The 26254-nt window shown below is 43.2% G+C and overlaps 1 protein-coding gene across 50 annotated transcripts in view; it reads right to left on the reverse strand.

The window, feature by feature from the left end:
- Positions 1-26254, reverse strand: part of CAMK2B (calcium/calmodulin dependent protein kinase II beta) — a 925878-nt gene that overhangs the window by 151683 nt on the left and 747941 nt on the right. For 40 of the 50 annotated variants that reach the window (XM_085635963.1, XM_085635953.1, XM_085635950.1 and 37 more), the window contains 2 exons: positions 24479-24527; positions 20044-20172 (listed from right to left, as the gene is read on the reverse strand). In XM_085635963.1, the coding sequence (XP_085492089.1) occupies positions 20044-20172; positions 24479-24527 (178 nt within the window). The remainder of the gene's footprint in view (positions 1-20043; positions 20173-24478; positions 24528-26254) is intronic. The other 10 variants (XM_085635972.1, XM_085635971.1, XM_085635969.1 and 7 more) reach the window with 1 other exon arrangement.

Genomic DNA, 26254 nt, shown 5'->3' on the forward strand with positions numbered 1-26254 from the left:
ATACTTCAGTGATGAGATTGAAGCAAAACAGAGAAAGCTGAAAGAGAAAGCAATGTGGGCACAAGTGAAAGTTGCGGAAAGACAGGAAGCACAGTTGGTGGAACAGGCGAATAATGCAGGAAATAATGCAGGGAATAGACCTAGGTATGCAGGGAAAGGAAAGGGGAATCTTGAGGAAGCTAAAAAAAAGTTCCCATGTCACAACTGTGGCCAACTGGGACATTGGAGATCTGAGTGTATCAATTCACCATTAGTGAATAATGAGGGAAAATCCTTAAATCAACAGGTGCAGAACGAGGGGAATAATCAACAGCAGCAACAACAGAAAGTTGTGAGACAACAGAGTCAAGAGCCAAAACCGCCCTTGCCGCAGAATAGAGGATCACAAAAGTATAATCCGGATTCGGGATTCTACAATGATGAGCAGGTAAACAAACCAAGGCGTTCTAACCAGGTACAACAGTACTTGTTAAAGAATGAAGGGAGTGAGTCTGAGGGTGATTATTGACGGTGCCGAAGAGAGGAGGAAGAGTGCATACTTGGTGCAACTCTAGAAATAGACCAGGCAGGACCATTTGTGGATGGGAAAATAAATGAAGAGAGTGTTACTTTTTTAGTAGACACAGGTGCGACAAGATCAACTGTCAGGTCAACAGATATTAGAAATCTTCCTCTCTCGGATGAAGCAATCCAAGTAGTTGGTGTAGCAAATACACAAATCAGAACACGTCTTACTGAACCAGTAAGAGTACAAATAGGGAAATGTTCAGACATGCACAGATTTATCGTCTGTGACACAAGTCCAGTGAACCTGTTAGGTAGGGATCTACTCTGTAAAATGAATTGTACAATTTTTTGTACACCAGATGGAATAGCTTTTGAAACACCAGATGAGGATGTTTTGTACCGAATTACTCTAGAAAATAGAGAGAGTGAGTTAATTGGTGCATATGCTGTGTTTGAACCGGAGGATTTGCCTCAAGAGCTGAGAGACACAGTGAAAAGGACAGTTTGGGATTTTACTGGAGAGGATGTGGGATTGATGAATAATGTAGATCCTGTGAAAATTTCAGTGAAAGAGGGAATTACTTATCCTAACATTCCTCAGTACAAAATGACACCAGAAATAGAGGGAATAACTCCTATAATTGAGAAAATGATTCAGCAGGGAGTTCTGAGAGAACTACTGAGTAGTCCATGTAATTCACCGATAATGGGGCTAAAGAAGCCTAATGGGAAGTTCAGGATTGTACAGGATTTGAGAAAAGTTAATCAAATTGTAGTGGCATGTTGTCCTATTGTGCCAAATCCATCAGTGATTTTGTATCAGATTCCACATGATGCTGAGTGGTATACAGTGATTGATTTGTGTCATGCTTTCTTTTCAATTCCATTGCATCATGACAGCCAGACGATTTTTGCATTTAGATTTGGCCAGCGTATTTTAGCATGGTGTCGTATCCCACAGGGGTATACAGAGAGTCCTTCAATATTCAAACAGTTATTGAAAAAATCATTGGAGAGTTTGATCATGCCTGAAAACTCAGTATTAGTGCAGTATATTGATGACCTACTTGTGGCATCAAAGACACGTGAAGCTTGTGAAGTAGATACTATAGCTTTACTGAATCATCTGGCAGATGGAGGGTTAAAAGTATCTCCAGCCAAATTGCAATTCTGTAAGAAAGAGGTGCATTATCTTGGACACAATATTGAGAAAGGTCTGAGAAAAGTGACTGATGACAGGATCAAAATTATCAGGGAAATGAAGGCCCCAAAGACCCAGAGGGAAGTGAGAATGTCTCTGGGAATGGTGGGTTATTGTCGTCAGTGGATAATTAATTTTTCGCTGATAGCAAAGCCACTGATTAAGCTGACAAAAAGTGAGATGACAGACCCATTGGAACTAGATGGAGAACAAATGGCAGCATTTGAAGAGTTAAAAAGTAGAATGTGTGAAGCCCCTGCTTTAGGTATGCCAGATTATGAAAAAGAATTTGAATTGTACTGCAGTGAGAGAAATGGATGTGCACTTTCGGTGTTAATTCAGAAGCATGGTTTACTAAGAAGGCCTATTGCGTACTTCTCATCGACACTTGACCCTGTAGCTGTAGGTTTACCAGGTTGTCTGAAATCTGTGGCTGCAACATGCAGAAGCCTAGAACAGAGTGAGGGAATCATAATGGGATATCCTGTAAGGGTATTCGTACCTCATAATGTGGCAATTCTTTTGACGAGAAGCAGAACTCAGTACATTTCACATAGTCGGTTGACTAAATATGAGAAAGTCATTCTGGGAGCATCAAATGTGACTCTTGAGAGATGTGTGAATGTGAATCCAGCGACATTGTTGCCGGATATTGAAAATGTGGGTGTGAAAACAGAAGATGATCACAATTGTTTGGATGTGCTTGATTACTGTACAAAACCGAGACCAGACATAAGGGATCTTCCCTTGCATGAGAGTGATCATGTGTTGTTTGTGGATGGATCATGCCTGAGGAATGATGAGGGTGTGCTATGTGCAGCATATGCAGTGTGCAAGGTTTCAGAAGTAATGGAAGCGTCATCATTGAAAGGAGTGAAATCTGCGCAAGTTGCTGAATTAGTGGCATTGACAAAAGCTTGTGAAATTGGGAAAGATTTGAGAACGACTGTGATGACTGATAGTCAGTATGGATTTGGAGTTGTGCATGATTTTGGCCAACTTTGGCTACAAAGAGGTTTCTTGACGTCGAGTGGGACTCCAATAAAGAATGCTGAAGTGATTGGGAAATTACTTGAGGCGATACAGCTGCCTAAAGAATTAGCAGTTGTAAAATGTGCTGCTCATGGACAAGGAGATGATTTTGTGACAGTGGGCAACCGTTATGCAAATGACATTGCTCAATATTGCGCCAAGAATAACCAGTCCATTAATCGGGAACGAGAAGGTGAAATGTCTTTTTGTTCTGTGATGTTTACTAATGTCTTAGAGACGTGGGATGAAGTGAAACAGTTGCAGGATGAGGCAGAGGAGGAAGAAAAGAAAGATTGGATTAAGGCAGGTTGTTCCCCGAGAGAGACAGACCATGTTTGGGTCTATAGAGATGGCAGACCAGTAATGCCGAACTCCATGCTGTCAGCAATGGCAAGGATGTATCATGGCCAGGGACATTTGGGAAGGGATTCAATGATTAGGTCTTTTAAGCAAACCTGGTACAATGCAAAGTTCAGGACAATTGCAGAAAGTATCTGTCAAAGATGTTTGATTTGCCAGCAATTTAACACTGGGAAAAAGACAGTGGTGAGTCTGGGAACAATAGGCAGAGAAGGAGGTCCTTTTACAAGAATGCAAATTGATTTCATTGAAATGCCCCAAGTGAACAGACTGAGGTATGTACTAGTGGTAGTCTGTTTGTTTTCAAGATGGGTTGAGGCCTATCCGACTAGGAGAAATGATGGAGTAACAGTGGCAAAGTTACTGTTAAGAGAGTTTATTCCTAGGTACGGATTTCCGGTAACGATTGAGTCTGATAGAGGTGGACACTTCTATAATGAACTCATGAGTTTGATTTGTGAAGCATTAAGCATACAGCAGAAGCTACATTGTGCATACAGACCAGAGGCTTCTGGTGTGGTTGAGCAGATAAATGGCACAATCAAGAACAGGATTGGTAAGATGTGTTTAGCCACTGGCATGAAATGGCCGGATGTCTTGCCTCTAGTGCTAATGACTATTAGGTCTACTCCAGATAGAACTACTGGTTTAAGTCCGCACGAAATCATAATGGGACGTGCAATGCGACATGCATATGTACCTGTCAATAAGTTGATGACAATAACTGATGACATGATTTTGGATTACTGTAAAGGCCTGGCTGACGCAGTTCATTCTGTGTTTCACCAGATTGGAGAAGAAGCTACTACACTTGAGAAGAAGCAAGCTCATGATCTGAGTCCAGGAGACTGGGTGAGGATTAAAGTTCACAGAAGAAGAAATTGCTTGGTTCCGAGGTGGGGAAGACCAAGACAAGTCATTCTAACTACGACGACTGCAGTGAAGTGTGCTGGTGTGAAAAACTGGGTGCATGCGAGTCATACTCTGAGAGTTCCAAACCCAAAGGATGGGACTGGTAGAGAGTATTTTGAAGAGTCAGATTCCAGTGATGATGAAGACCCAGAACCAGTGAGAAAAAATCAAAGTTCGGGAAAAGAAGCAGAAAAGGCTTCAAGCGAACCATTGAGAATCTCAGAAAGGAGATCAGATTCTGAAAGAGAGCCTGAAGTTCCAAAAAGCAGTGGAGGAAAAAGAAAAGAAAAGAGCAGTTCCACAGAAATTACTCCTGAATCAGAAGAGGAGGAGATTGAAGAACCACTTGAGATTAAATCTGAAGAAGTAGGGTCAGAAGAAGATAGAGAGGGACAGATTGCGGAAGACCCCCGAGGAGGTGTAGGGAACACTTCTAATAAGCTAGGTGAAGGGACAAGTAGACAGCAAGAAGATTGCGTGTCGGAGACCCGAGGAGGGAAAGAAGTAGGGAAGTCTCAAATAGTGGTGAAAAAGACTGTGGAGCAAAAGAAAACTGCTGAAGAACAAGAGGCATTTGAAACAGAATCGGATGAAAGTGAAAATGGAAAATCAGAGGGTCGAGTTCTGAGAAAGAGAACTTGGATTGGAGAAAGAAATAATACAGAAACAAGACCGAAAAAGGTCGTAAGAGGAGATTTTTGGCCTAACAACAGAGTAAAGAGGCTGAGATACAGACTGATAAGAGGGAATACATCGAAAGCTGAACAAGTGAATGAAGTGTCGAGTCAAAACGAAGTAAAAAGGAAGGAGCAAAAGGAATCAAGAGAACCTGAGGAAATAAAGAGAATTAGAAGACCCAACCAAAAGTACAGATCACCGGAATGGTCTTATGTGGCACTGTCTGAAGAAGGAGAAGAAGAAACAGTGACTCGAGATAATCCGGAGGGGATCTTGAGAAAAGTGGTTGAGGAAAAGGAAGAATCTGTTGGAATCTTAAAAGTTATCCTGACTGACATTGGAGAAGAGTCAGATGCACAGGATGTTGTTAATGATCTGATACAATTTGATGTTGCTGAAGAAGAAGGAGTGAAAAGTGATGAATATCCAAATTGAGTGAACTGAAGAAATCACTTGGAGAAAGTGAAAAGGAGAAAGTCTGAAATTCAGCTGTCTGAAGTAATCCAAAGTTTGAGAAATTACAGTAGTGGAGTAGTAGAGGCTAAGTCAAAAGACAAGGTCAAAGTAGTAAAATGGCTAACATAGAGAATAATCAAAGTAGATGTGCCTTCTTAAGAAGATGGTGTAGAATGTGCTGCTGCTGTACTGGATTATTAATGCTACTATGGGGTATTTTAGCTTTATTAGTTATATTTAGAGTTTCAATAGGTACATTTGAGATACATACTGAGAATGAGACAAATGTAGAAAAGAATTCGCAAAAAGTAGTTCCAACTAGAATTAGTAATACTTACATGCATAAAGATAGGTCAATTAATGATTTTTCTAGTAATGTTTTTTCAAAGTTGTTATACGAATATGTGAAAACAATGGAAGTAAGGGATTGCTACGTTTGTATGCAATTACCTGCATCCGTTTCAGAGGGTGTTACTTATCACCATTTACCAGCTACGTATGGAATTTCTTGTAGTGTATTAAGTAGTGTTTTTTATCTGTTAGGGAAAATAGATTATAAGATGTCTAACAAAGATAGTATTTTTGGGCACTTGCCAATGAACACAGAGCTGAATCCAGCTAAAGAAGCTAACATTTTTGGTGAGATTTTTATTGAGAAAGAAGAATTAACATTAGATTACATTTTTAAGAATAATTTAACTTGTAATTTGGAAGAAGAGGAGAAAGCTTTCCTAAACATGGTGGAGGAAAGGAGATTGAGTATGCATGAAAAGGCAGGGAAATATAAAGTGAGTGAGACAATTTGGGACATTGAGATGGGAAAAGAATTGAGAAATGGAGCTAGTCCAGCTTTAGATGCACCACAGAAGGGTAAGCTGTGCATTACAAGAGGGAAATCCCAATATGATACATATTTTGTTGGGACTAGTGAATGTCATGATACATACTTCATTGCAACAGGATGGGGTTTCAGAGGTGGAGAAGATACAATTTTTCCAGGAGTGTATTATGTTTGTGGGAACAAGGCTTATTACAAGTTGCCTGACCATTGGTATGGCACGTGTTATGTGGGCCTGGTTTTTCCAAAGATCTTTCATATAGATAGAATAGAAGATGTAGAACATATTAATTTACTAATGCGCTTCAAGAGGGAAACTTGGTCTGAAATAGTGGGTGACATTTTTGGAGCTTTAATTCCAGCAGTGGGAATTTCTTTAAATGCTTATGGGATTCGGAAACTGTCAACAGTGGTGGATCGCTTATCGACAAATACCGCTGGAGGGTTTCTTTTGGTGAATACGGAACTAATTGCCATATGTGCTATGTCTATGCAAAATAGACTTGCTCTTGATATTCTATTGGCTAAGGAGGGTGGAGTTTGTGGAATGCTGAAAGTTCAACATTGTTGCACTTACATTCCAGACGAAAGCAAAGATCTGAAGGTCTATATCAAAAATATTACTGATTTGCATGAAGAATTAGTACCACTTGAAGCTGAAAGTATCTGGACTAAATTAGCTAATAAAGTGATAGCTGTTAAGAGTTTTATTGCAAAAATAGGTAGTACTATTATAGGTAAGATATTGTTTCCTTTAACTTGTATAATTGTTGCTTTATTGATATTGAGATTGGTGTGTTTGTGTTGTAAAAAACAGGGGAGGGAAAAAGAAATTAATTAAAAGAAATAATGAAAAGAGAAATAAAAGGTTGAAAAGAGAACCACAAGAAATTGAATTAGAAGAATTAAGGGAAAGTGTCTACTTAGAAACAAAGAGGGATGATGAAAGGGTGTCTGGTGTGTAGTGTTGTGTAAGGAGGAAAAAGACATTTCCAATTTCTCCTAAAATGGGACTAAATTTCACTAAATTTTTTTTTTGGGTTATTTGGTGATAAAATCACCAAAGGGGGGATTGCTGGAGCAGGATTTTCTGATGAAAATCTATAGGGTTTTTAAGCTCTGGTTTGTCTATTTGTCATAATTAACATTAATAATCATTAATTATTAATTATTTGTTTTGTGTAAGTGTTTTACTTATCAATATGTGTGAATTAACAAGAGAGAATTACACGTGGGAACGCGTATGTGTTGCCTATTGACAATGTGCATGTTTTATTAAATAAACGTTGCTGAGTGCTGTTTATTTTAAAGCACGAAACGCTTTTGAATTAATGCTTTTCTGTGTTGCAAAAGCTAGATAATTACATACACATAAGGGTATTAGTGGGGTTAACACTGTTTAATCATTATGCTGTGGTAACGTTGTTTTTGTCTCTTTTAATTAAGACGGTCTATTTTGGCCTAGAAAAACATGGCCGCCGTTTGCAGCCTGGCCTCGAGTGAAAGAATTGTGATGAGAGGGCCTTGCTGAATATGGTCACGAGACATCTGACCACAGCCCTTGCCTGGTTAAAACTTTCCGTGAGGACAGCAGCAGTTCTGGGCGAGTTTCCAGATGTATCGGACAGCCTTGGAGGACAAAGGAGCTGTAAAGAAAGAACTCTGAGCTCATTGTGACATCGCCGAGGAAATGTGGATGTTAAAAGTTACTTTTTATTTTTGGTTCCTGTTCTGTCTTTTTATTTTTGTGATTTCCTGAGCGGAGATTTTCCAAATGTAGCGATGCTACATCCTTTCCTGCTCGCTCTGCTCAGCGGTTCGGCGGACGTGTAAAACATTTAATGTTTCTTTAATATTGCAAGTTTCATTATAAATATTGTTAGCCTAGAGAGGGTCGAGGCCACACTTTGCCATTTTCTTCCCAAACCTGCGTTGGTGAGGATCGATGCTGTGAGGACGGTGACTTGGGAGATTTCTACTGAGAGACTTGTCCTGATGACCCATTCTGACATTTAGCTAGAATAGGTAATTATGAGAAAATGATTTATTCTGATTAATTTCTTTTGACTAATTTTAGATAAAGAATCATAATTTTAAATACGGTGTTGGTGATTATTTCTTGTCAATTATTGAGTACTCTATTTGATTATTGATGTATAGATGTATGTTAGTGAAATGGGCCCTAGTGTATGATGAGTGTATGTGCGTGTAACTGTGAAATTACTCTATCCGTGGAAGTAGGGATATTTTATACACCCCAATCTGCATCAGGAGGTCTTAATCCTTTTCCAGCACCAGAAAGTAGTGAGAATCACCACCATGTCCTACTCCTGACGCTGGCACCTTCTCATTTGCTTTTTGGTCAGCAGAGACTGAACTTCCTGACGGAGCAAAGTGAGATGGTCCTCCATCAGCAGTTCTGGGGATGGTGGCAAAGGTGGTGGGGTTTTCAGGAATGGAAGGGCACAAATCCTCTGTACAATTTGAAGCACCCCCTTTTTGGAGGTTATAGCTTGCCACTGGAGTAGGTGGTGCCTGATCCTGCCACCAATAGGATGGGTGTGCTGCACTGGGGGAAAAGACGGAGGACCTCATCCTCGGCTCCAACCCCTCAGCCTGGGACGACTCCTGGTGGCCGACGGCACTGGGAGCAGCCCCGACACCCACGCAACCTGGGAATCATCCTCGACTCAACGCTCTCAATGACCAAGCAGGTCAACGCCGTCTCCTCCTCCTGCTTCAACACCCCCCGCATGCTCCGCAAGATCTACAGATGGATGCCGACAAATACAAGAAAGACAGTCACCCAGGCCCTTGTCAGCAGAAGACTCGACTACGCCTTGAGACCCTCGCGGGTAAATAGTGCGCTTTACAAATGATTGATTAAAGAGACAAGGAGGTTGTGGCAGCTTGAGGGGTAGAGGACAGGACAGTATGATGTGAGTGGGCTCAGCGTCTTTTATGGGATCCACATCCCCGGCCACAAAAGCACTGGGAAGCTTGCTCTACTGGGGGCAAGTCTTTTTTTGTGGATGCCATTGGAAGCCTTGACCATGGCCATGGAAGAGGCAAAAGGACTGAAGTTGTGCCAGGGCCTAAGGGCATTACCCGGCTTTACTTGAAGTACTCGAGCGCCATATCAGGTTTGTCACAGAATAGGGAGGTGACATCAAAGAGCATGTTGATCAGAGATGATTGGATATCTCCAAAAACCTAGTGGATCTCAACCAGGCGTGGGAGCAGAGTGCCACCGTAAAGGCCATGGTCCTGTCTAGTGAGTCAGTGGTGTCCAGCCCACACCTGAATGGCACACTTGGCCGCGTTCCAGCCATTGTCCAATGCCGGTTTCAGGATGGCTCAGCACTCTTCAGGCAACATGGGCAGCACCTCTGCAACCAAATACCAGAAGGCATTGGCATAGCGGCCTAAGAGGCACACAGTGTTCACCGACTGCAATGCCATGGTGGTAGAAGAGAAGTTCCGCTTCCCAAAGTTGTCCAGCCTCTTAAGATTCCCTACTAGGTGAGGCAGTAGGGAATGCGCTGGGGTTGATCTTGGCTGTCGAGGCCTGCACCACCAGGCTCATGGGGAAGGGGTTGTTGGGAGAGGAAGGCTGGGTCTCCAGGGCCTGTACAATGTCTGTGGGCAATCACTCTGGGCATGGTTGACCCAGGCCCCCAGGAGAACGTCAGTATGGGCCTCATTAAAGGGGAGCATGGGCTCTGAACAGTTTACCCCCAGTTGAAGCACCTCCATCAAGGCAATGTTTTGACTTCCATGGCAGATACATGTCCTGGACCTTCGCCACCCTGCGCATCACAGTTGCAAAAGATGTGCCCTCCTCTGTGGCAGGGCTTGGAAGAGAAATCAAGGCAGAGTCTGGAGAAGTGACCATGCCACTAGAGTCACCCAGCTCCTCATACCAGATTGCCCCATGGTAGGGATCGTCCTGTTCCTCATCCCCCTTCTAATAACAAGCATTAAAAATGCAACAGGTCTCGGCTTTGTAAACGTTAAAGCAATTCTTTTTGTAATTAGGTGGCTTTTTAGCTTAGGTTTTATTAGTGTTTTTCAAACTTTCATATACATAACATGCATATGTATGCATATATGTATATGTATGCATGCATTTATATTTGCATTTATATAGATATGCAGATGTATATAGGTTTATATATGTATGTATGTATATATGCATATATATACACATATATATATATGTGTGTGCGGGTAGAGAGGTGTAGAGGTAGAGAGTTAGAGAGAGGCAGAGAAAGAGGTAGAGAGGTGTAGGGAGTGAGTAGTAGAGAGTAGTAGAGTGTAGTAGAGAGTAGTAGAGAGTAGCAGAGAGTAGTACAGAGTGAGTAGAGTAGAGTAGTAGAGACTAGAGTAGTAGAAAGGAGGAGAGTTGAAGAGAGTAGTAGAGAGTGAGTAATAGAGAGTGAGTAGTAGAGTTTTTTTTCTTGAAGCATAATTTAGCAAACACTGCCATATAAATTTGTCCTCCCCTGCCGTATAATTCCTGCAGCCTTATCATAAATACAGGAAGATCAGTCCAAGGAATTGTTTTAAAAGTATTTTGGCATTCACCTCAGAAATACCACATGTTCTGCGCTTCTTCCACAGATTCCTTGGCTCCTGCACTGATGCTGAAATGTTCACATATCTCTCTGAAGGGTGCCCAGCCTCTGCATATAAGCTGCACTGAAATACCGGGGTGTCAACACTCCCCGCCGTTCCTAGATCTATCTGTCTGGCCACTGGCCACTGACGCGGTCTGCTCTCCCCTTATAATCTCCAGACTCGCGGCTCCGCCTTTCATCCGCCGCCACAACACTTCACCCAGTCTTGTTACAAATTCTTAGATGGTCCTGCCTGGGGCATTTTTTTTTAACGTTACCACTAAGCTGCCAGCTCGCAAGCGTGACCACCCCCCAACCTCCCCCGCCCCAAACATCTACCCGCCTCCCGTCCAATTTTGCCCCCAGGCGACAGAGATATCTTTAGCCGCTACAAATGGTTCCGCTCTCCCTTTTCACTGGTTAGTATTTTTTTTAGGCTCGCTCTGTGAACAGACGGCTTGGCCTGCTGCGGAATCTGCACTAATAATTAATTCATCCTAGGAGCGATCAGACAGCCTTGGAAGAAGGCGCAGGGCCCCGGAGGGCCAAATAGCTTGAAACTCTGCACCGAAAGAAGCGCTTAATGTGAGGGCGCCGGGTTAAAGCACGCGCGTCTCTTGGCTCTTTTATTAATTATTTTAAATGGGAAACGCCAATGTTAAGAAAATAAAGTTTTGCTCTCTCCCATTGGAGAAGAGTGAGGAGAGAGTCGAAAGAGAAATAAACATTGAAAACAAGGCAAACATAAATATTGAAAACGAGTTAAGGAAAATGCTGCTACTACAACAAGTGCGGTGCGTGCGGCGCGGTCCTCAAAGTAAAAGAGAATCTCTTGTCTTTATGGGGCCATGTGTTTAAACACATGGCCCCATAAAGATAAACTTTTTACTTCAGAAGGAAAGCAGGCGAGCCCGTCCAAGTGGACCGTCCGAAAATGCCAAAGGGAGGCAACATGGGAAGAACTTTTCCAATGGCTGGCCACCGTTTAGCATAAACGGTGACGCCAGCCAATGGAAAAGAGGGGCGGGGTTAAAGCCCTTTACTGAAGCTACTCAGAAACATTAAATCTCACCGAGCGAGCTGCGCATGTGCGCAGCCAAGGTAGCCGAGACCTAAAAAGGGTCTGTCCAGGGGTGGCAAGTCCTAGGGTGACCATGGGCCGGACGGCACTGGTGTCCACATCGACACGCGTCTGGCAGTCCCAACTCGGAGTTGGAGATTAAGATCAGATCTTTGATCAGCATTGGTAATAGTGTCGAGCGGAACTGGGGCCAGGAAGGGTGGTGGCACTTGTGTCAGTATCAGCCCGTAACCGGTTTCAAATCTAGAGGGCCCAGCTCGCATTGAAGGTGGACCTGCCTACGGTAACCAAGCAGGGGCACCTCTCGGCGCTGTGGTGGCTAACACACCAGAGGAGGCCACAGGTCGAAAGATGGAGTGTATGGCTACACAGAACTCCTTAAGTTGGGCTGGGGTTGCTCTGGCAAACTCAGGGAAGCCTGGCGCAGACCCTGCTGCCAGCTCTGCGGGTGGAGTGCGATATAGGGGCCTAGAAGTATGGCGTTTGCTAGGAGAAGCTTTAGATTTCTTCAACTTCTTTTTCTTGTGCTTCTTAGACGTATCTGACTGAGTATGACAACCTTGAGTGGGATGACAACCCTCTGTGGGAAAAGCTCCAAATAGGTCTGCGGGATCTCCCTTGGGAGTGGGACCGGGATTGGTGTGTAGCTTTCTCTTGTTGCGCCACTGGGAGCTTCAACTCCCTCCCACTCATCGTGAATCGCCTTCGGATTCATGGACTTGCAGTCAGAGCATAGCCCGACCCCAGGCACCACAGGCCAACCCAGTGTGGGTCAGAGATAGACATCTGTCTGTGACATTCCTCACATGGTCAAAATCCCATGGGTTTGTTGGAAGACATGACCCTATCACATTGGACGCAAAGCTCCAAACAAACTCGACAAAAGTTTGAAAAACAATTGGGCAAAAATGACCGTATTAGTTCTCCAGATCTGCGCTGTTGGCGCAGAAAGGAACTGATGCCAGTGGCATTGGCACTGTGCACGGTACTTCTGACAAAGGCAATGTTGATGCAGAGCTGCCTGTAGCCACCTACCGGTATGGAGATATACTGCTCAAGATTTTCCTAGTCCAGTGCGAAGTCTGGGAAATATTCTAAGGCGAGGAATCTGCAGTTATAAGTATCTATCAGAAAGACCTATTGGGGAACATCCAAATGGGAGAAGGTCTGATCCAGAACGTCCTGGCACAGTTCCAATTCCTGGTTTGTGGAGAGGAAATAACTCAAGGAATCTGCTGCCTGATTCATTCTCCCCATCAGCTAAGCTGCTTGCCGCCTAATTTGTCTCAAAGTGCTGAATGCCAAAGATCTGTGACTTGACAGCTCCTCATTACAGGATTTGTACTTGTTTGTTCTTGCAGAAGGAAAACCCTCCAAGCATGTCTTATCACACAAAACTCCAGAAGGTTGCTATGCATCTTGTCTCTTCCTAGGACCAACGATCATTATGTGTTAAGCTGCCCAGATGTGTTCCCATCCAGACATGGAGGAAGCTCTGACTATATTCAAGTCCAGCAACAACCCTGAGACAGGTTTTCTGAAACAGTCCACCACTGCAGCGAGTAAATTGTTCATTGCCCCAGCAAAATCTGGTCCTACATGCTCTCATGAAATGGATTCCATTGGCTGTGAAAAAGACACTGAAACTGATGCATTCAGAATCATACATCAGGAGGCCATACAATCCACAAGTCTCAAGACAGCTTTGAAAGTTTGTGATTGGGCCATTTGCTGAATGTGAATCAAATGTCCTGTAAGAGGAAATGCCTTCATTTGGCAGGTATCTAATACTGTGCTTATGAACGAAATTCTCCCAATAGGATTCAAATGAGATTTTTCCAAACAGAGAGAATCCCAGCTTGAGCAAAGGGGTGATTTAGGACTGCAAGATTTCCTGGACAGCCTGTAAAGAATTTGCTTTTAATGCCAAGCAAGCCATCCAGATATTGGTACATATGGACAGTATGTTTGGACAGATGATCTGCCACTACTGCAGACGCTTTCATAAAAATCTTCAGAGCGGACATGAGGCTAAATGACAATTCTGAATTCAAAATGAAGATCTACTACAAAGCATAGATACTGTATGCGCCAAGTAAAGACTGGAATGTGAAAATAGGCCAGCTAAAATATGGAGCAAGATAACCATCTAGTCTTCTTCTCAAGGACCTTGTTAAAGTAAATGCGGTCTAATACAGATCTAATTCCTCCTCCCTATTTGGGAGCAAGGAACCACAATTCAAATACTCTCTGAGCAGGGAGAATAAGCTCCACAATGCCTTTGGCCAAGAAAGAAAACCTCTTTTGTGATGGAACTGGGTGAGGGAAAGATGTACCAAAGGAGGCTTATTTGGAAATGACATGGAGTCATTGAAAGGGATCTTAAGTTTTGACCATCATTTTGGCAGAAATCAGGACAGTCTTCCCACAAATGGACTCTTGCACTAAAGTATATCAAGTCACATTTGCTTCAAAGTACCTAAAAAGTCGCTGAGGAAGCAAAAGGCGGTGGCTGTCTACTGCCTGACCGGTATCTGTTACACCTGTCACTGATGTAAGGAGCCTTGCATTTGTTGATCCCCAAAAGGATGTTTATAGTGCTTCAATTTCCAGTCATTGCGAAGGAATCACTTGAAAGGTGACTGGTGGCCAAGCTCTTACGCAGTGGCCTTACTTTCTGTCACTCACTCGAATGAATTGTCTATTTTCTCACAAAAAATGTAAATAAATGAGTATCCAAGACCACAGTGATCATCATCCGGGAATGTCTCTGTCGGACAAATGGAAAGCTAATAGCCCAGAAAACTGCATCCACAAAATCCAGGCCCATCTACTTTGCAGTTTTGGCCACGCCAGCATCACAAAAACTAGGTTAAGAACATCTGGCATCATCTGGTAGTTGGCTAGCAACAGCTGAGGTAATTTCCCATCTTGATACAAGAATAGCGAGCCAGCAAATGGGACACATTGTTTGCCTTAGGAGCAGCACTGCTAGAAGCTAACATTTTCCTGCCCAATTGGACCAGATGATTGGACTTTGTCTGGTTGGATGCACAAGATCACAGCATCCTTAACGGTGGCAGAACATATCTAGAAGCCCTAGCTGTCCAGCGTAGGATGTGAATGGAGATATAAAAAAATCTGAAAGCAGCAGCTTGTACGTATGCAAATCAATTTTACGCACTGCAGTAGTCATTTGATATGTCTCCCAAGCCTGAGAGTGCTGATCCATCAGAGACTCATGGAATAGAAGCAATCCCTCAGAAGGCCATTTACTCTAGAGAATATCAGGAAACAAACTGATGCCTTTGTCTCAGTCCCACGCACTGGAATATAAAGCATTTCAACTGCCTTACACAGCACTATTGAAAATGTAGTACGATCAGCAAAGAAGAAACTCTGGATGCTAAAGGTAATTTTCTGGTGAGTGTGAAGTCCATTAGGATCCTCAAGACTCATTAGCAAATGAGAAATCAGAATCCATAGGAGGAAGAAGATTGTCCTGTTGATGGACAGCACAATATTCCATGCAACTTACACCATGCAACATTTGAATTTAGTCAAAAGCTGAAAGGATTATTTCTAGTCACTGCAGGAATATATGTAAATTCCATTTGCTTTTTATATGCTTCGGTCTTTGCTTTTGCCTCTTCCAAGAATGCATGGTGCATGTGTTAACAAATGTAGATACTGGCGCCAACACCAAAGGTTTTGGCACGGCAACAAGGAATCACAGACCCCAGAATTGGAGTCTCAACTGCATTGATTAGGAGTCACTTCCAGTGCCCCTCACGATGCAGGCCAACACACTGTTAGACGCCACCTGGTGCCAGCAACAAAGAAAGGCTTCCAAAGTTGCAGAAGTACTATGGCATTACACAGGACAGTAGTTCACTAAGTGAATGTGCGAGTATGCCCCATGCTTCTAACTATTTCTCTCTCCGAGGGCCAGAATCAGGACAAGTAACTGCTCACAATGGCCCAGTTAAACATTATTTTCCAATGGAGTTAAAATTGCTTTTCTTATGTGTTCGCCCTTGACTTACTTTTTCTCAAGTAACTGTGTGCCCACTGTGGGGTTTTACAGCTATACGAGTTAACGTTGATAAACATGATGGAAGAACATCCATCAGTGCTTGTACGTTTTTCCACGAGTGGTTAGTCACTCCTTGTTGCAGGTTTTTTGAACGGGGAACAACCTTTACAACGCAACTTTTACAACGCACTACCTTTACAACGCATTTTTTACAACGCATAATCTATTACAACGCATGACATTACAACGCATGACACTACAACGCATTTTTAAACACTACCTTTACAACGCATTCCATTACAACGCATACTACCATTACAACGCATACCATTACAACGCATAATATTACACTACACTATCCAACACTTACCCTACTGTTGCACCCCCTGGAGTTAGAATAGTAATTTTTACCCCAATACTATCCAACACTTACCCTACTGATGCACCCCCTGGAGTTAGAATAGTAATTTTTACCCCTATACTATCCAACACTTACCCTACTGATGCACCCCCTGGAGTTAGAATAGTAATTTTTACCCCTATACTATCCAACACTTACCCTACTGTTGCACCCCCTGGAGTTAGAATAGTAATTTTTACCCCTATACTATCCAACACTTACCCTACTGTTGCACCCCCTGGAGTTAGAATAGTAATTTTTACCCCTATTCTATCCAACACTTGCCCTACTGTTGCACCCCCTGGAGTTAGAATAGTAATTTTTACCCCTATACTATCCAACACTTACCCTACTGTTGCACCCCCTGGAGTTACAATAGTAATTTTTACCCCTATACTATCCAACACTTACCCTACTGTTGCACCCCCTGGAGTTAGAAAAGTAATTTTTACCCCTATACTATCTAATACTTACCTTAAATGTAATTTAATATTATGCGTTGTAATGGTATGCGTTGTAAAGGTAGTATGCGTTGTAATGGAAATGCGTTGTAAAGGTATTTTTTAAAAATGCGTTGTAGTGTCATGCGTTGTAATGTCATGCGTTGTAATGGATTATGCGTTGTAAAAAATGCGTTTTAAGTGCATGCGTTGTAAAAGTGTGCGTTGTAACGTCATACATCCTTTTTGAACACATGTAATGAAGGGAGTGAAACTCATTCCAACGTTAAGGTATGCTTGGATAAAGTTCTGCACTGTAAGTGGGTAAACATCAAATCTCTTAAGGCTTTGCATTCATGACAGTTTCCTGCAACGTGACTTACGATGTTTTCTGTTACTGCACTTGTTAGACCATCTATAGAGTTTACAATGCACAAGTACATCAGCTAGGTTTACATAGCAGCCTTTACAGTGCACAAACACATTAACAGGAATTGCAATGATCTAACCCTTCAGCATGGTCTACAACGCACTAACAATGTAGCAGATGTGTGCGTTTTTTAAGGCTCTCCAACCAAAGCCAGAGTTGGTGATGGGTAACCTTTCTTGGCTGGGTGTGGTGTGCTAGTGTGTTTGCCTTGGACAGATTTTTAAAATATCTTGTACAACAACTCTCATAATTTGAGGTGGTAAGCTTCTGGATGACACAAATGTATTCTTTGAGTGATATGGAAAGGGAGTTACTAGCTGAGCTGTGAAGTGTACGCTTTTAAAGAACAGTTATATTTTTTAAATGCACTACGTACAGTCTGGTTATCACTAAAAACAATATTTTGGAAGTACTTTATCTTAAAACGTTTTGCTCATTTTGTAGCAGCCTATCTTATACTGCGTGCATTGCAGTTTTAAAATAATGACTTTCATATTCACAGTGCGCTCTATCACATGCTAGGAGCTCATAGGACTAAACATATATAAGTGACTATTGTCCACTGCACCAATAAGGATTACATTCTGTGGCTCGCTAGTGCGGTACATTAACTAATAGAGGTTTGACACTGTGCAACAGTGCATTTCCCACTGATTAGCTTAAGTTGCATTTTTTATCCATTTCATGTGCATTATTTTATATGCAGTTGAAAGACCGAAAAACGTCACAGAATATTTAGTTTTTTTAGCCACACCTTTGATCCTGTCCCGACACTCACCACCCCCCCACCCAATTGTGTGCAGCACCATGGTTCCCACTTTTTTTTTAATGCACATCGGTCGCTGGTTGCACGTTAGTAGTGTAGTGCAAACTACACACATGAGGTTACCTTGCGAAAATACCCCACCAGTACAGTGTAAATTACAAATAAAACTCCTTAGAATGGGAAATCACTGCAGATACTGAATCAGCGTGTGATATTCCACACAGTATTCCCTCTGAGCACATGATAAATGTGTAAGGGGGCTTCTCTGTGGGCCAGTGGGTGGAGGGAGTGGGTAGGGAAGGTAGGAGAGGAAAGGGCAAGATTAGTTCTTGCAGTGGGGAGCACGGACTACTCCCCACTTGCAGAAAAAAAAAGTAAAGAGTGGAGAGGGGTGATGACTGGTTGCTACTGCAGACTATGCCTCATGCGATTTGAACGGTCAGAATTACTGGCTGATAATATTGGGTCTGGTGTTCCTGCACCTGGGAAATCCGGCTGTGAGGACACCGGACCAGTCATGATCATGCAGAGCGGTATCTCACCCACGGATACGGCTCCACCTGACTCCTAATATGATGCTCAGAGCAACAAAAAAGCAGGAGAAAGGGATATTCCGAAAATGCAGGACAAACATAGCATAATCTGTACCTTAAGACTAGAGGACAGTGGCACCAGACCCATTGTTTGGAAAATGAGGTAAACTGGGGAAAACTTTCCTAAATAGTTAAAAAAAAAAAACTTGACAGCAGGAAGTCATTGCATGCAACCACAACAAAAAACACATTGAAAAGTCAAACCTTCTCGCAGGGGAAGGGGTGTAGGACAGCTAACTTCAAAGAGCCATCGGATGGAAAGAAAAACCCAACGATTTGAGGTTTCTTTTGTAGAACAACCAATCAATTTCGAGGATTATTTGAGGTTTGAAACTTTGAAAGTTGGCTTCGGTGGGTTTGGCCTGCAGGAAATGCTCTTCCACGCATCCATATATGCTCAAAGTTTAAATTATGCACTGTATGCATATGATCTGAATATGTCAATTCCTCTTAACTGTACAGAAGTGGAATAATGGAGTTTCAAATCGGTGGTCAGAGAAAACAATGCAAATGAGGTAAACACCCACATATATGTAATTTTGTGGACATTCACAAATATGAGCCCACTAATCTGCACATTTGTAATTACACCCGAATAATCCCAGAGTAATTCCTGCAAAGCGCAGGACACTACCTCATGAGGTTACAAGTTAATTGTTTGTGTGCAGTAAGTGAATAGATATCATGGAAAACATTATATGAAGAAACAAAAGTCAATACAAGCGTTGTAGGTTTTGCAAATGTTACTAATTTCCTAGCATGCATTCCCTACACAATGCGTAGTCTCTGCATACGTAGGGCTAGAAAGCCAATGCTAAGTCAGCTACGTTTGTGAATACAAAACAAACACGACTCAAAGCTTTGTTAATCACCATACATATGTTGGCATACTTTCTTTGTTATTTGACCCCAAGATGTTTATAGACTGGCCGATCTAGCCTTCTCCCGTTACCGCTATAGTCTCTGTCAGTCCTTGTGTTTGTTTTACGGCAGACAGGTTTGTCTTTGCTTACCTGCAGGATCTCCCACAAAGACACCCACTTTCGTAGACCTAGCAAGATCTGTCATCAATTCCTGAACCATCAGATCCACAGCTCATGTCCTTGCTTTAGAGAGAAAGATTTGTCTCACTCTCTTTTGTATTTGTGTGCATTACACCTGCGGAATGCCCCTGTTATCGAGACAACTCAAGACCTCTCTTTGGTACCCCAGTATTTTCTCTTCTCCCACAGTTGATGTCCATGCCAGGTAGAAAGGCTTCTCTCTTCAAGTGAAGCTGCCTCTTCCTTTCCCACAGATTAACTTTTGCATTAGACTCTGAAAGTCCAAAGTGCGTTAAATCTGTCTCTACATTGTCACAAGACAGTGTCTGTATTGATGTAAAGTGAAACTGGGAAATTTCCAGTGAAAGGTCAGTGGAGCTGGGATGCAGTTTCTCTTTAGGACCTCCCCAACACTATCTTTGAACCATTGTGCCTGAACTCTGGTGAATACCAAGCTTGAGCCCCTAATCTGCTCGGGTTCTCATCTTTGTGGGGGCGTCGCTCTGTCGCTGGTGTTCCAATCTATGAGATTGTTTAGGGATCTGATAATGTTGGCACTTCTGGGACCATTGTGGCAAGAACAACTACCCCCTTTGCCTTAAAAGTCTGGCCATCAAAACAGAGAAGCACACATGTATTAATTTCACTTACACGCTGCAGCAGCGGCGGCAGCAGCAGTGGGAAGGGGAGTGGCCAGCGGGACACGCGCACAAGGGGCGGGCTCAGCAGGAGATCCGGAACCCGACTGGCTCTTTGGGGAGCTGCTGTCACTGCTCTTGCCTGAAATTAATGAATGAATGAAAATGATTGGATGGAGGGAGGAAAGGGTAAGATTAAATGAGACTGACAGAAAAAAACGGAACAAAGGAGAGATAGGGAAACATAGGAAGAAAAAAAGATGAATGTATGAACAACAGACTATTTCTACCGGACTCCTTATAGCTAAAACCTGATTAGAAGGGTAGGAGAGCAGTGGAGAGAATGGGGCAAAATAATGAGGAGACAGATGAAGGAAATGAGAGTGAAAACGGAGAGACTGCAAGAGACAGACAAAGAGATAGGAATGTAAACGGCAGGGATAGAGTAGAAACAATCAGCGATATCAATCAATACGCTGAGAGGTGCGAAATGAGTGGGAAGAGAGACCTTATATAAACAGTACAAGAGGGCGAGAGCACAAAAACTAGGATGAGGGGGAACTGAAAGAGAGACAAAGCAACATTGGAGAGACGGAAAAACAAATAAGGAAGGGAAAGAGATAGATGGAACGAGAAGGGCAGATAAGAAGATATAGAAGGAAACAAAAAAGAGGAAGTGATGGAAAAGGAAACATTTTAAAGTTAGACGAGCGAGGAGAGAAAATGAAAGGTGAGAAGGCATAATACTTGAATCTAGAACAAAATAAAGAGTAAGAGATAAGGGGAGAAAAACATTTCAGAATGGGAGAGAAGAATGGTGCAGAAGAGATAGAAATCAGGAGGCCATACAGCGAGAGAGAGTTCAACAGGATGAAGGAAAGGTTAAGTGAAGCAAAAGAGAAAATGGGGTATACAATACACAGACAATGCCATAACATGTGAGATTAAATAATAAGTGCAAACTAACATTAAAAAGGTACAAATGGAGGTTCTACACAGTGAGAGCATGAAACCATGATAAAAGACAATGGTCAGAGTGCTAGGATAAGTCGCACTCCGACCTTTGTCTTTTAGAATAGTTACTTCCAACTCATACATCCGAGGTTGTGACACATTTGAAAAAACTAACTAGGACCTACTTCTGATACAAATCCAGTAATACAGGACTGGGCAGGACTTCTGAGGAAAGTCGTGATCCCCTGGAGGCCAGAGCTTGTATGTATAGCGTGCCACATGCATTTGTTAAATTGGGCACTAATACTAAGCACCTCCATTTCGTTGTACTTCATTTCATAAAAGACCTAAACTCAGCTCATTGCGGAGGTGAGGGAAAGCTTTCATTTCTCGGGCCAGCCCTAATAAACACTACTTTCATATATGAATCTCCTATATGTGTTTAAACCCATATGCTTTGCTGAGTGACCCAACCGGCGCAACCCAAAAGTGACTACAGTGTTGAGTAGGACTGCGCAAAGTTGCAATGCTTTTTCTTGTGAACTTTGTGTATTAATGACAAAAACTATGAAAAATATACGAAGATCGAAAAGATCTTTGTGCATGAAAATCTTGACCTTCATGTGCATTTTACACAAAGGTGTCATTTGTGTTGAACCACTAATAAGGGAAAAGGTAAGCAAAGTATTCAGTCATGCAAATTACTCTCAAATGACACGCGACACAGCTTCAAGTTATTCACCAGAAAAAGCTAAGCAGGTATGAGGTTGCATACACAATGTTCGCAAGTTATCACTGTGATAAGATTTCAGAGCACATGAGAATAAAACTGAAGAATTTATGCACTGGCATGCTAAATGACTGTAGTAACAATCCAACACTTGTGAGGGAAAAAACTACTGAAGTGCTTAAGTGTGGCAAACTATGGGTAAGCCAATAATGACAAACTATGCAAAAGTACACCCCAGAAATCATCATTTGAATGAAAGACGGATCTAGCCATACGGAGGAGACCCTATTACAAATAGTCCCACCAAATCGTGAAAGTGAACTGTGATGATGAAGCGAAGGAGGAAGGCTGTTAGGGCTGGGGCAGTGTCAGTAATGTCACCTCTTCCTAAAATTATGTCCCTGACACTGCCCTAGCGGTCTGTGAAAAGCATTTCCCTGCAAGAAACTAGAGATTTTTCTTTAGGCCAGTACCGCTCTGCCCCTTAAATCGTTATGGCCGAAAGGGGGTGTACTTTGCCGATACACAGCCCGGCTAATGCCGGTCCTTGCACAGAATCAAATGCTGAGGTGGAGAAATACACAGGATCAAGGTTCCATGTGTTTATTTATTTGTGTCCCTCTGTGGCACTTTACCTTAATCACTGGTACCCTCTTACCATTTACACTTTTTGTGAACTTCGTAGGAAACTTACTGTTGCCAAGGTCCCTTGACACAGAGTATCGGGCTCTCTTGCTACGTTGCTTTATTCGAGATTATAGAGGATCCCTCCCTCTGTGGTGTGCATAAAGTGCTTTAGTATCGTGCTGGACTGGGCACAAGTCCTATAAAAAGAAGTGGGGGGGACTTAGCAAGTAAGAAAGTATGCAAATGACCCCATGACGTCACGACCTGGCGCTATATCAGAAATAAAATAGTGCCTAAATGTAAATCTTAAACCTCTGCGCACTATTGGTGCAGTGTCTGCTGAACGGGTCCCCGTGTCTGAAAATTACACCGGGACAAGTTCAGCATATTTCTGTGGGGCCCAACTTCTTGGCAGGGGGGACGACGTCCACCCTGTGCAAAGAGTGGGGGGACGCCGTGTACCTGCGTGTACCCCCGACTCGAGCCCTGGTGCTGGAGAGAATTTATGGTACAGAATCAGTCGGCCTCTGGGACGTGCATGAATTCCAATAGGCTTTTGTGTTGTGGAGGGTGTAATAGCGACAGAGACACTCTTTCTCAGTTGTGTATATGGCCCGCGTTAGAGGCTGTGCTGGTGAAGGTTTATTAGTGAGGGAGAATCTCCCTGTTATTGGAGTGCACTGCTTTAGGCGCTATTGCTAGGTATATTGTGTTGGTGATAAAACTTTTTGCCTCTTTGTTATGCACACACTGCCTTAGACTAGACTACTGTGCTGGGGGTGGTTTATTAGTTGGAAATCAGCTCCCATTGTTTTGTCGAACTCTATTCGACGTTTGTGCTGCGGATGGTTTAATGAGAGGTGCGTTAGTGATACGAATGCCTCCTGTCTCTGTGGGCCCATGCGCTGGATTAGGCTCGGGTGGTTTGGTAGTGATCTGGGTTGTGCATGCACTGCTCTGCATGGCCAGTTAGTGACAGATCTGTTTCCTACCTCTCTGGGGATGGCCTGTTATTGACAGGTAAGCTCCCTGTCTCCGAGGTGGGCGGGGCAGCATTAGGCTCATGCACTTGAAATGATTGGTTAGTGATCGATACCCCCCCCCCCCCCGCCCCCACCTCTGTGGTGGGCATGTCCTGGGGTGGGTTGTTAGTTATTAATGATAGATCAGCTCCCTCCTCTGTGGTCTGCATACACTCCATTAGGATCATATGCTGGGGGTGCTTTGACAGTGATAACTAAGCGCCATGCCTTTTGATGAGCAGAAATCGCACCTTGTGCGGTTGATTGTGTGTTACTGATCGGTAAGCTCCTGCCTTGGAGGACATTGCTTTAAGCTCTTGTTGGTGGGGTCGTGTGTTAGCTACTGAAACAAACCATCTGCCGCCGATGTAGGCAAGCATCGCATAAAGCTGGTACTGAGATGAAGTGTTACTTTACAGAGAGGCCCTGCCCTCTTCCGCGGAGGTCGGCATGCGCTGCAATAGGCTATGGTGTAGGATATGATGAGTTAGTGTACCGGAAGCTCTTAGCCTCGGGGGTGTGAACTCACTGCATTAGGTTACGCCGCGGGGGCGTTGCAAAGACCTCCCATCCCTCCGAGGTGTGCATGCAGTGCATTCAGCCCTTGTGCTCGCTGTATGCAGGGATAGGGAAGCTCGTCCGAGCCGCTCTTCTGTGCGCGTGCTGCATTCTCCTTTGCTGGGGACGCATGTGATGTTAAAGACGTTCTCGGCTTCTGGTGTGTTTACACATAGATCTGAAATTAGGCCTTGGTGCTGGGACTTCGGGGAGTTCGACTTTATTTACTTTTATATGGTGTCACTTGTGTCATTCATGCGTATACAAATTGAACTGTTACCAACTAGAAAGTGATAAAGCCATAGACAGTGAAAGGATTAGTACCGAGCTCTCACACAATTTCAAAGGAGATGTGTATTTTCTTCTTACTTAAAGGCAGAAACCGCCAAGCTCAAGCCCTTTACACAGACGTTTCTTGCACCGCAGGCGTGCTGACAGAAGCGAGATACGTAGCACAACAATAATAACACGCCCTGGCTTCATATCAAGGCTCAGTAGCAATTTAGAAGCAGAATTTGTGAAAGAAGGGAGGGCGAACCCCATCGCTGTCACAGTACCTTTCATATCTTCGTCTTCAATGGTGGTGTTGGAACTGTCGGAAGACTCCTAGTAAGAGAGGGAGCGAGAGAGAGAGAGGAGGTGGGAGGGAGACAGGAGGAGAAAAAAAAGAGAGTGAAGAACACGTTATGGTTATAATCATCGCGCAACAGCTGTCAGCGGCACCGGAAGAGCTCGGGTTCCTAGGGAAAAGGGCACCAAGGTTTGAGACCCGATATAGACACATGAGATCACTGAGGTTTGCGGCCATCTTGGTTTGGGAAATGCCTCCTCTAATTAAAAATATCGTATCTCGTATATTATTTTCATCTCTACGCCCTGCTCAGCCACTCTAGTCACCTCGAGTCTCTTCAAGGTCATCCTTTTATCCCAGACACCATGATTTTTAAAATTTTCATACTGTCCCTTCTTTTACCCACCCACACATTGACCCATATAAATGTCAATGTATTCCAGTGCCTCTGCCCTCCCTTCTCAATCTGAGCCGGTCCTCAGATTATCACAAGCACTAATTCTCTCATTTTCGTCATGTCCCTACACTGCAGGCTTCCACCTCTCATTATCACGGCCCCTCACTCACCACAGGCTCTCCCATCTCTTCTTCTCAGCATGATTTCCATTCACCACTGTCTCTCCCATACTATTCTTCATCAACCTTCTGCTTCTCCCTTTCTGCATGTACTGTCATTTAACCCAGCCTATCTGCCTCCGCCATTCTCGAAAGGCTGGCTTGGTTTCTTACACTGGCCGGCTATTCCCCACAGGGCACCTCTCTCCTACTGTGTCGATGTCCCTCCTCCATGCTCCACATTCGTTCATCAAAGTTCCATTTCTATCCGCAGCAATGCAAGCCCTGTGCACACTTACACATAGTCCGTGATCAACGCATACCCAAGGAGCCATTCTTTTTATGTTAAAATGGTATTTGAACATTTGGCGGGAATTTAAAGTACGACTCCTTAAATCGTCTACCTCATGCCACCGTCAACTGAGCCACTGCTCCGCACCAACAAGGGGAGGCAGCAGATGAGGTCCCAGAGAAATGCTAGTTTCAATGTGATTTATTACTCCTCTACATTTTGTATTAGGAATCACTATATTAACAAGCATTTGCAATGCAATCGGTCTCGCCTTTGGGACCTTATATGTATTTAGCTATGCAGCACATCAGCCTGGGTGCTGAAACATCTACTGTTCTTTAACATGGTGGAAAGTAAGCACCAAAATCGGGCCTTCGGTGGTCATATCACTGAAAATACAAGATTTAAAAAAATATTATTGTCTATGGGTGTTCGTGGAAGACAATTTCTATGGACTGAAATCTAGAGAATGCTAAAGTGATTCTGGTATTTTACTGACCTCTGCTGGTCGTTTTCTATCAAGAAAGTTAAATAGATGTAGTTGCCATTAACGTTTAAAAAAATTCAAGTCCCTCAGCAGAAAGCAATTCTGGTATTTTACTGACCACTACTTGTCTGTTTTTAGTAAGACAATTAAATAGAGGCAGTTGAAAAGAAATAAAAGTCCCTAAGCGGAAGCAGACAAGTCCTAGGGCTGATCTCCAGAGCCCACAAAGTACATACACATAAGTATATATTAATATACAAGTATATACTAAAGTATATACAAGAGGTCTCGAATGCTCGACCTAAAAAATGCAGGTGTGAAGTAAGGGAGGGGTCGAGAAATGACGGGAGGGAAACCTAACATCCGACATTTTCAGGTGCTAACCCGTCGTCAGACATGGAGGCTTGCAAAATAGGCAAAGAGGCTCG

The sequence above is a fragment of the Triturus cristatus genome, chromosome 11 (assembly GCF_964204655.1).
Source record: "Triturus cristatus chromosome 11, aTriCri1.1, whole genome shotgun sequence".
NCBI lineage: Eukaryota > Metazoa > Chordata > Amphibia > Caudata > Salamandridae > Triturus > Triturus cristatus.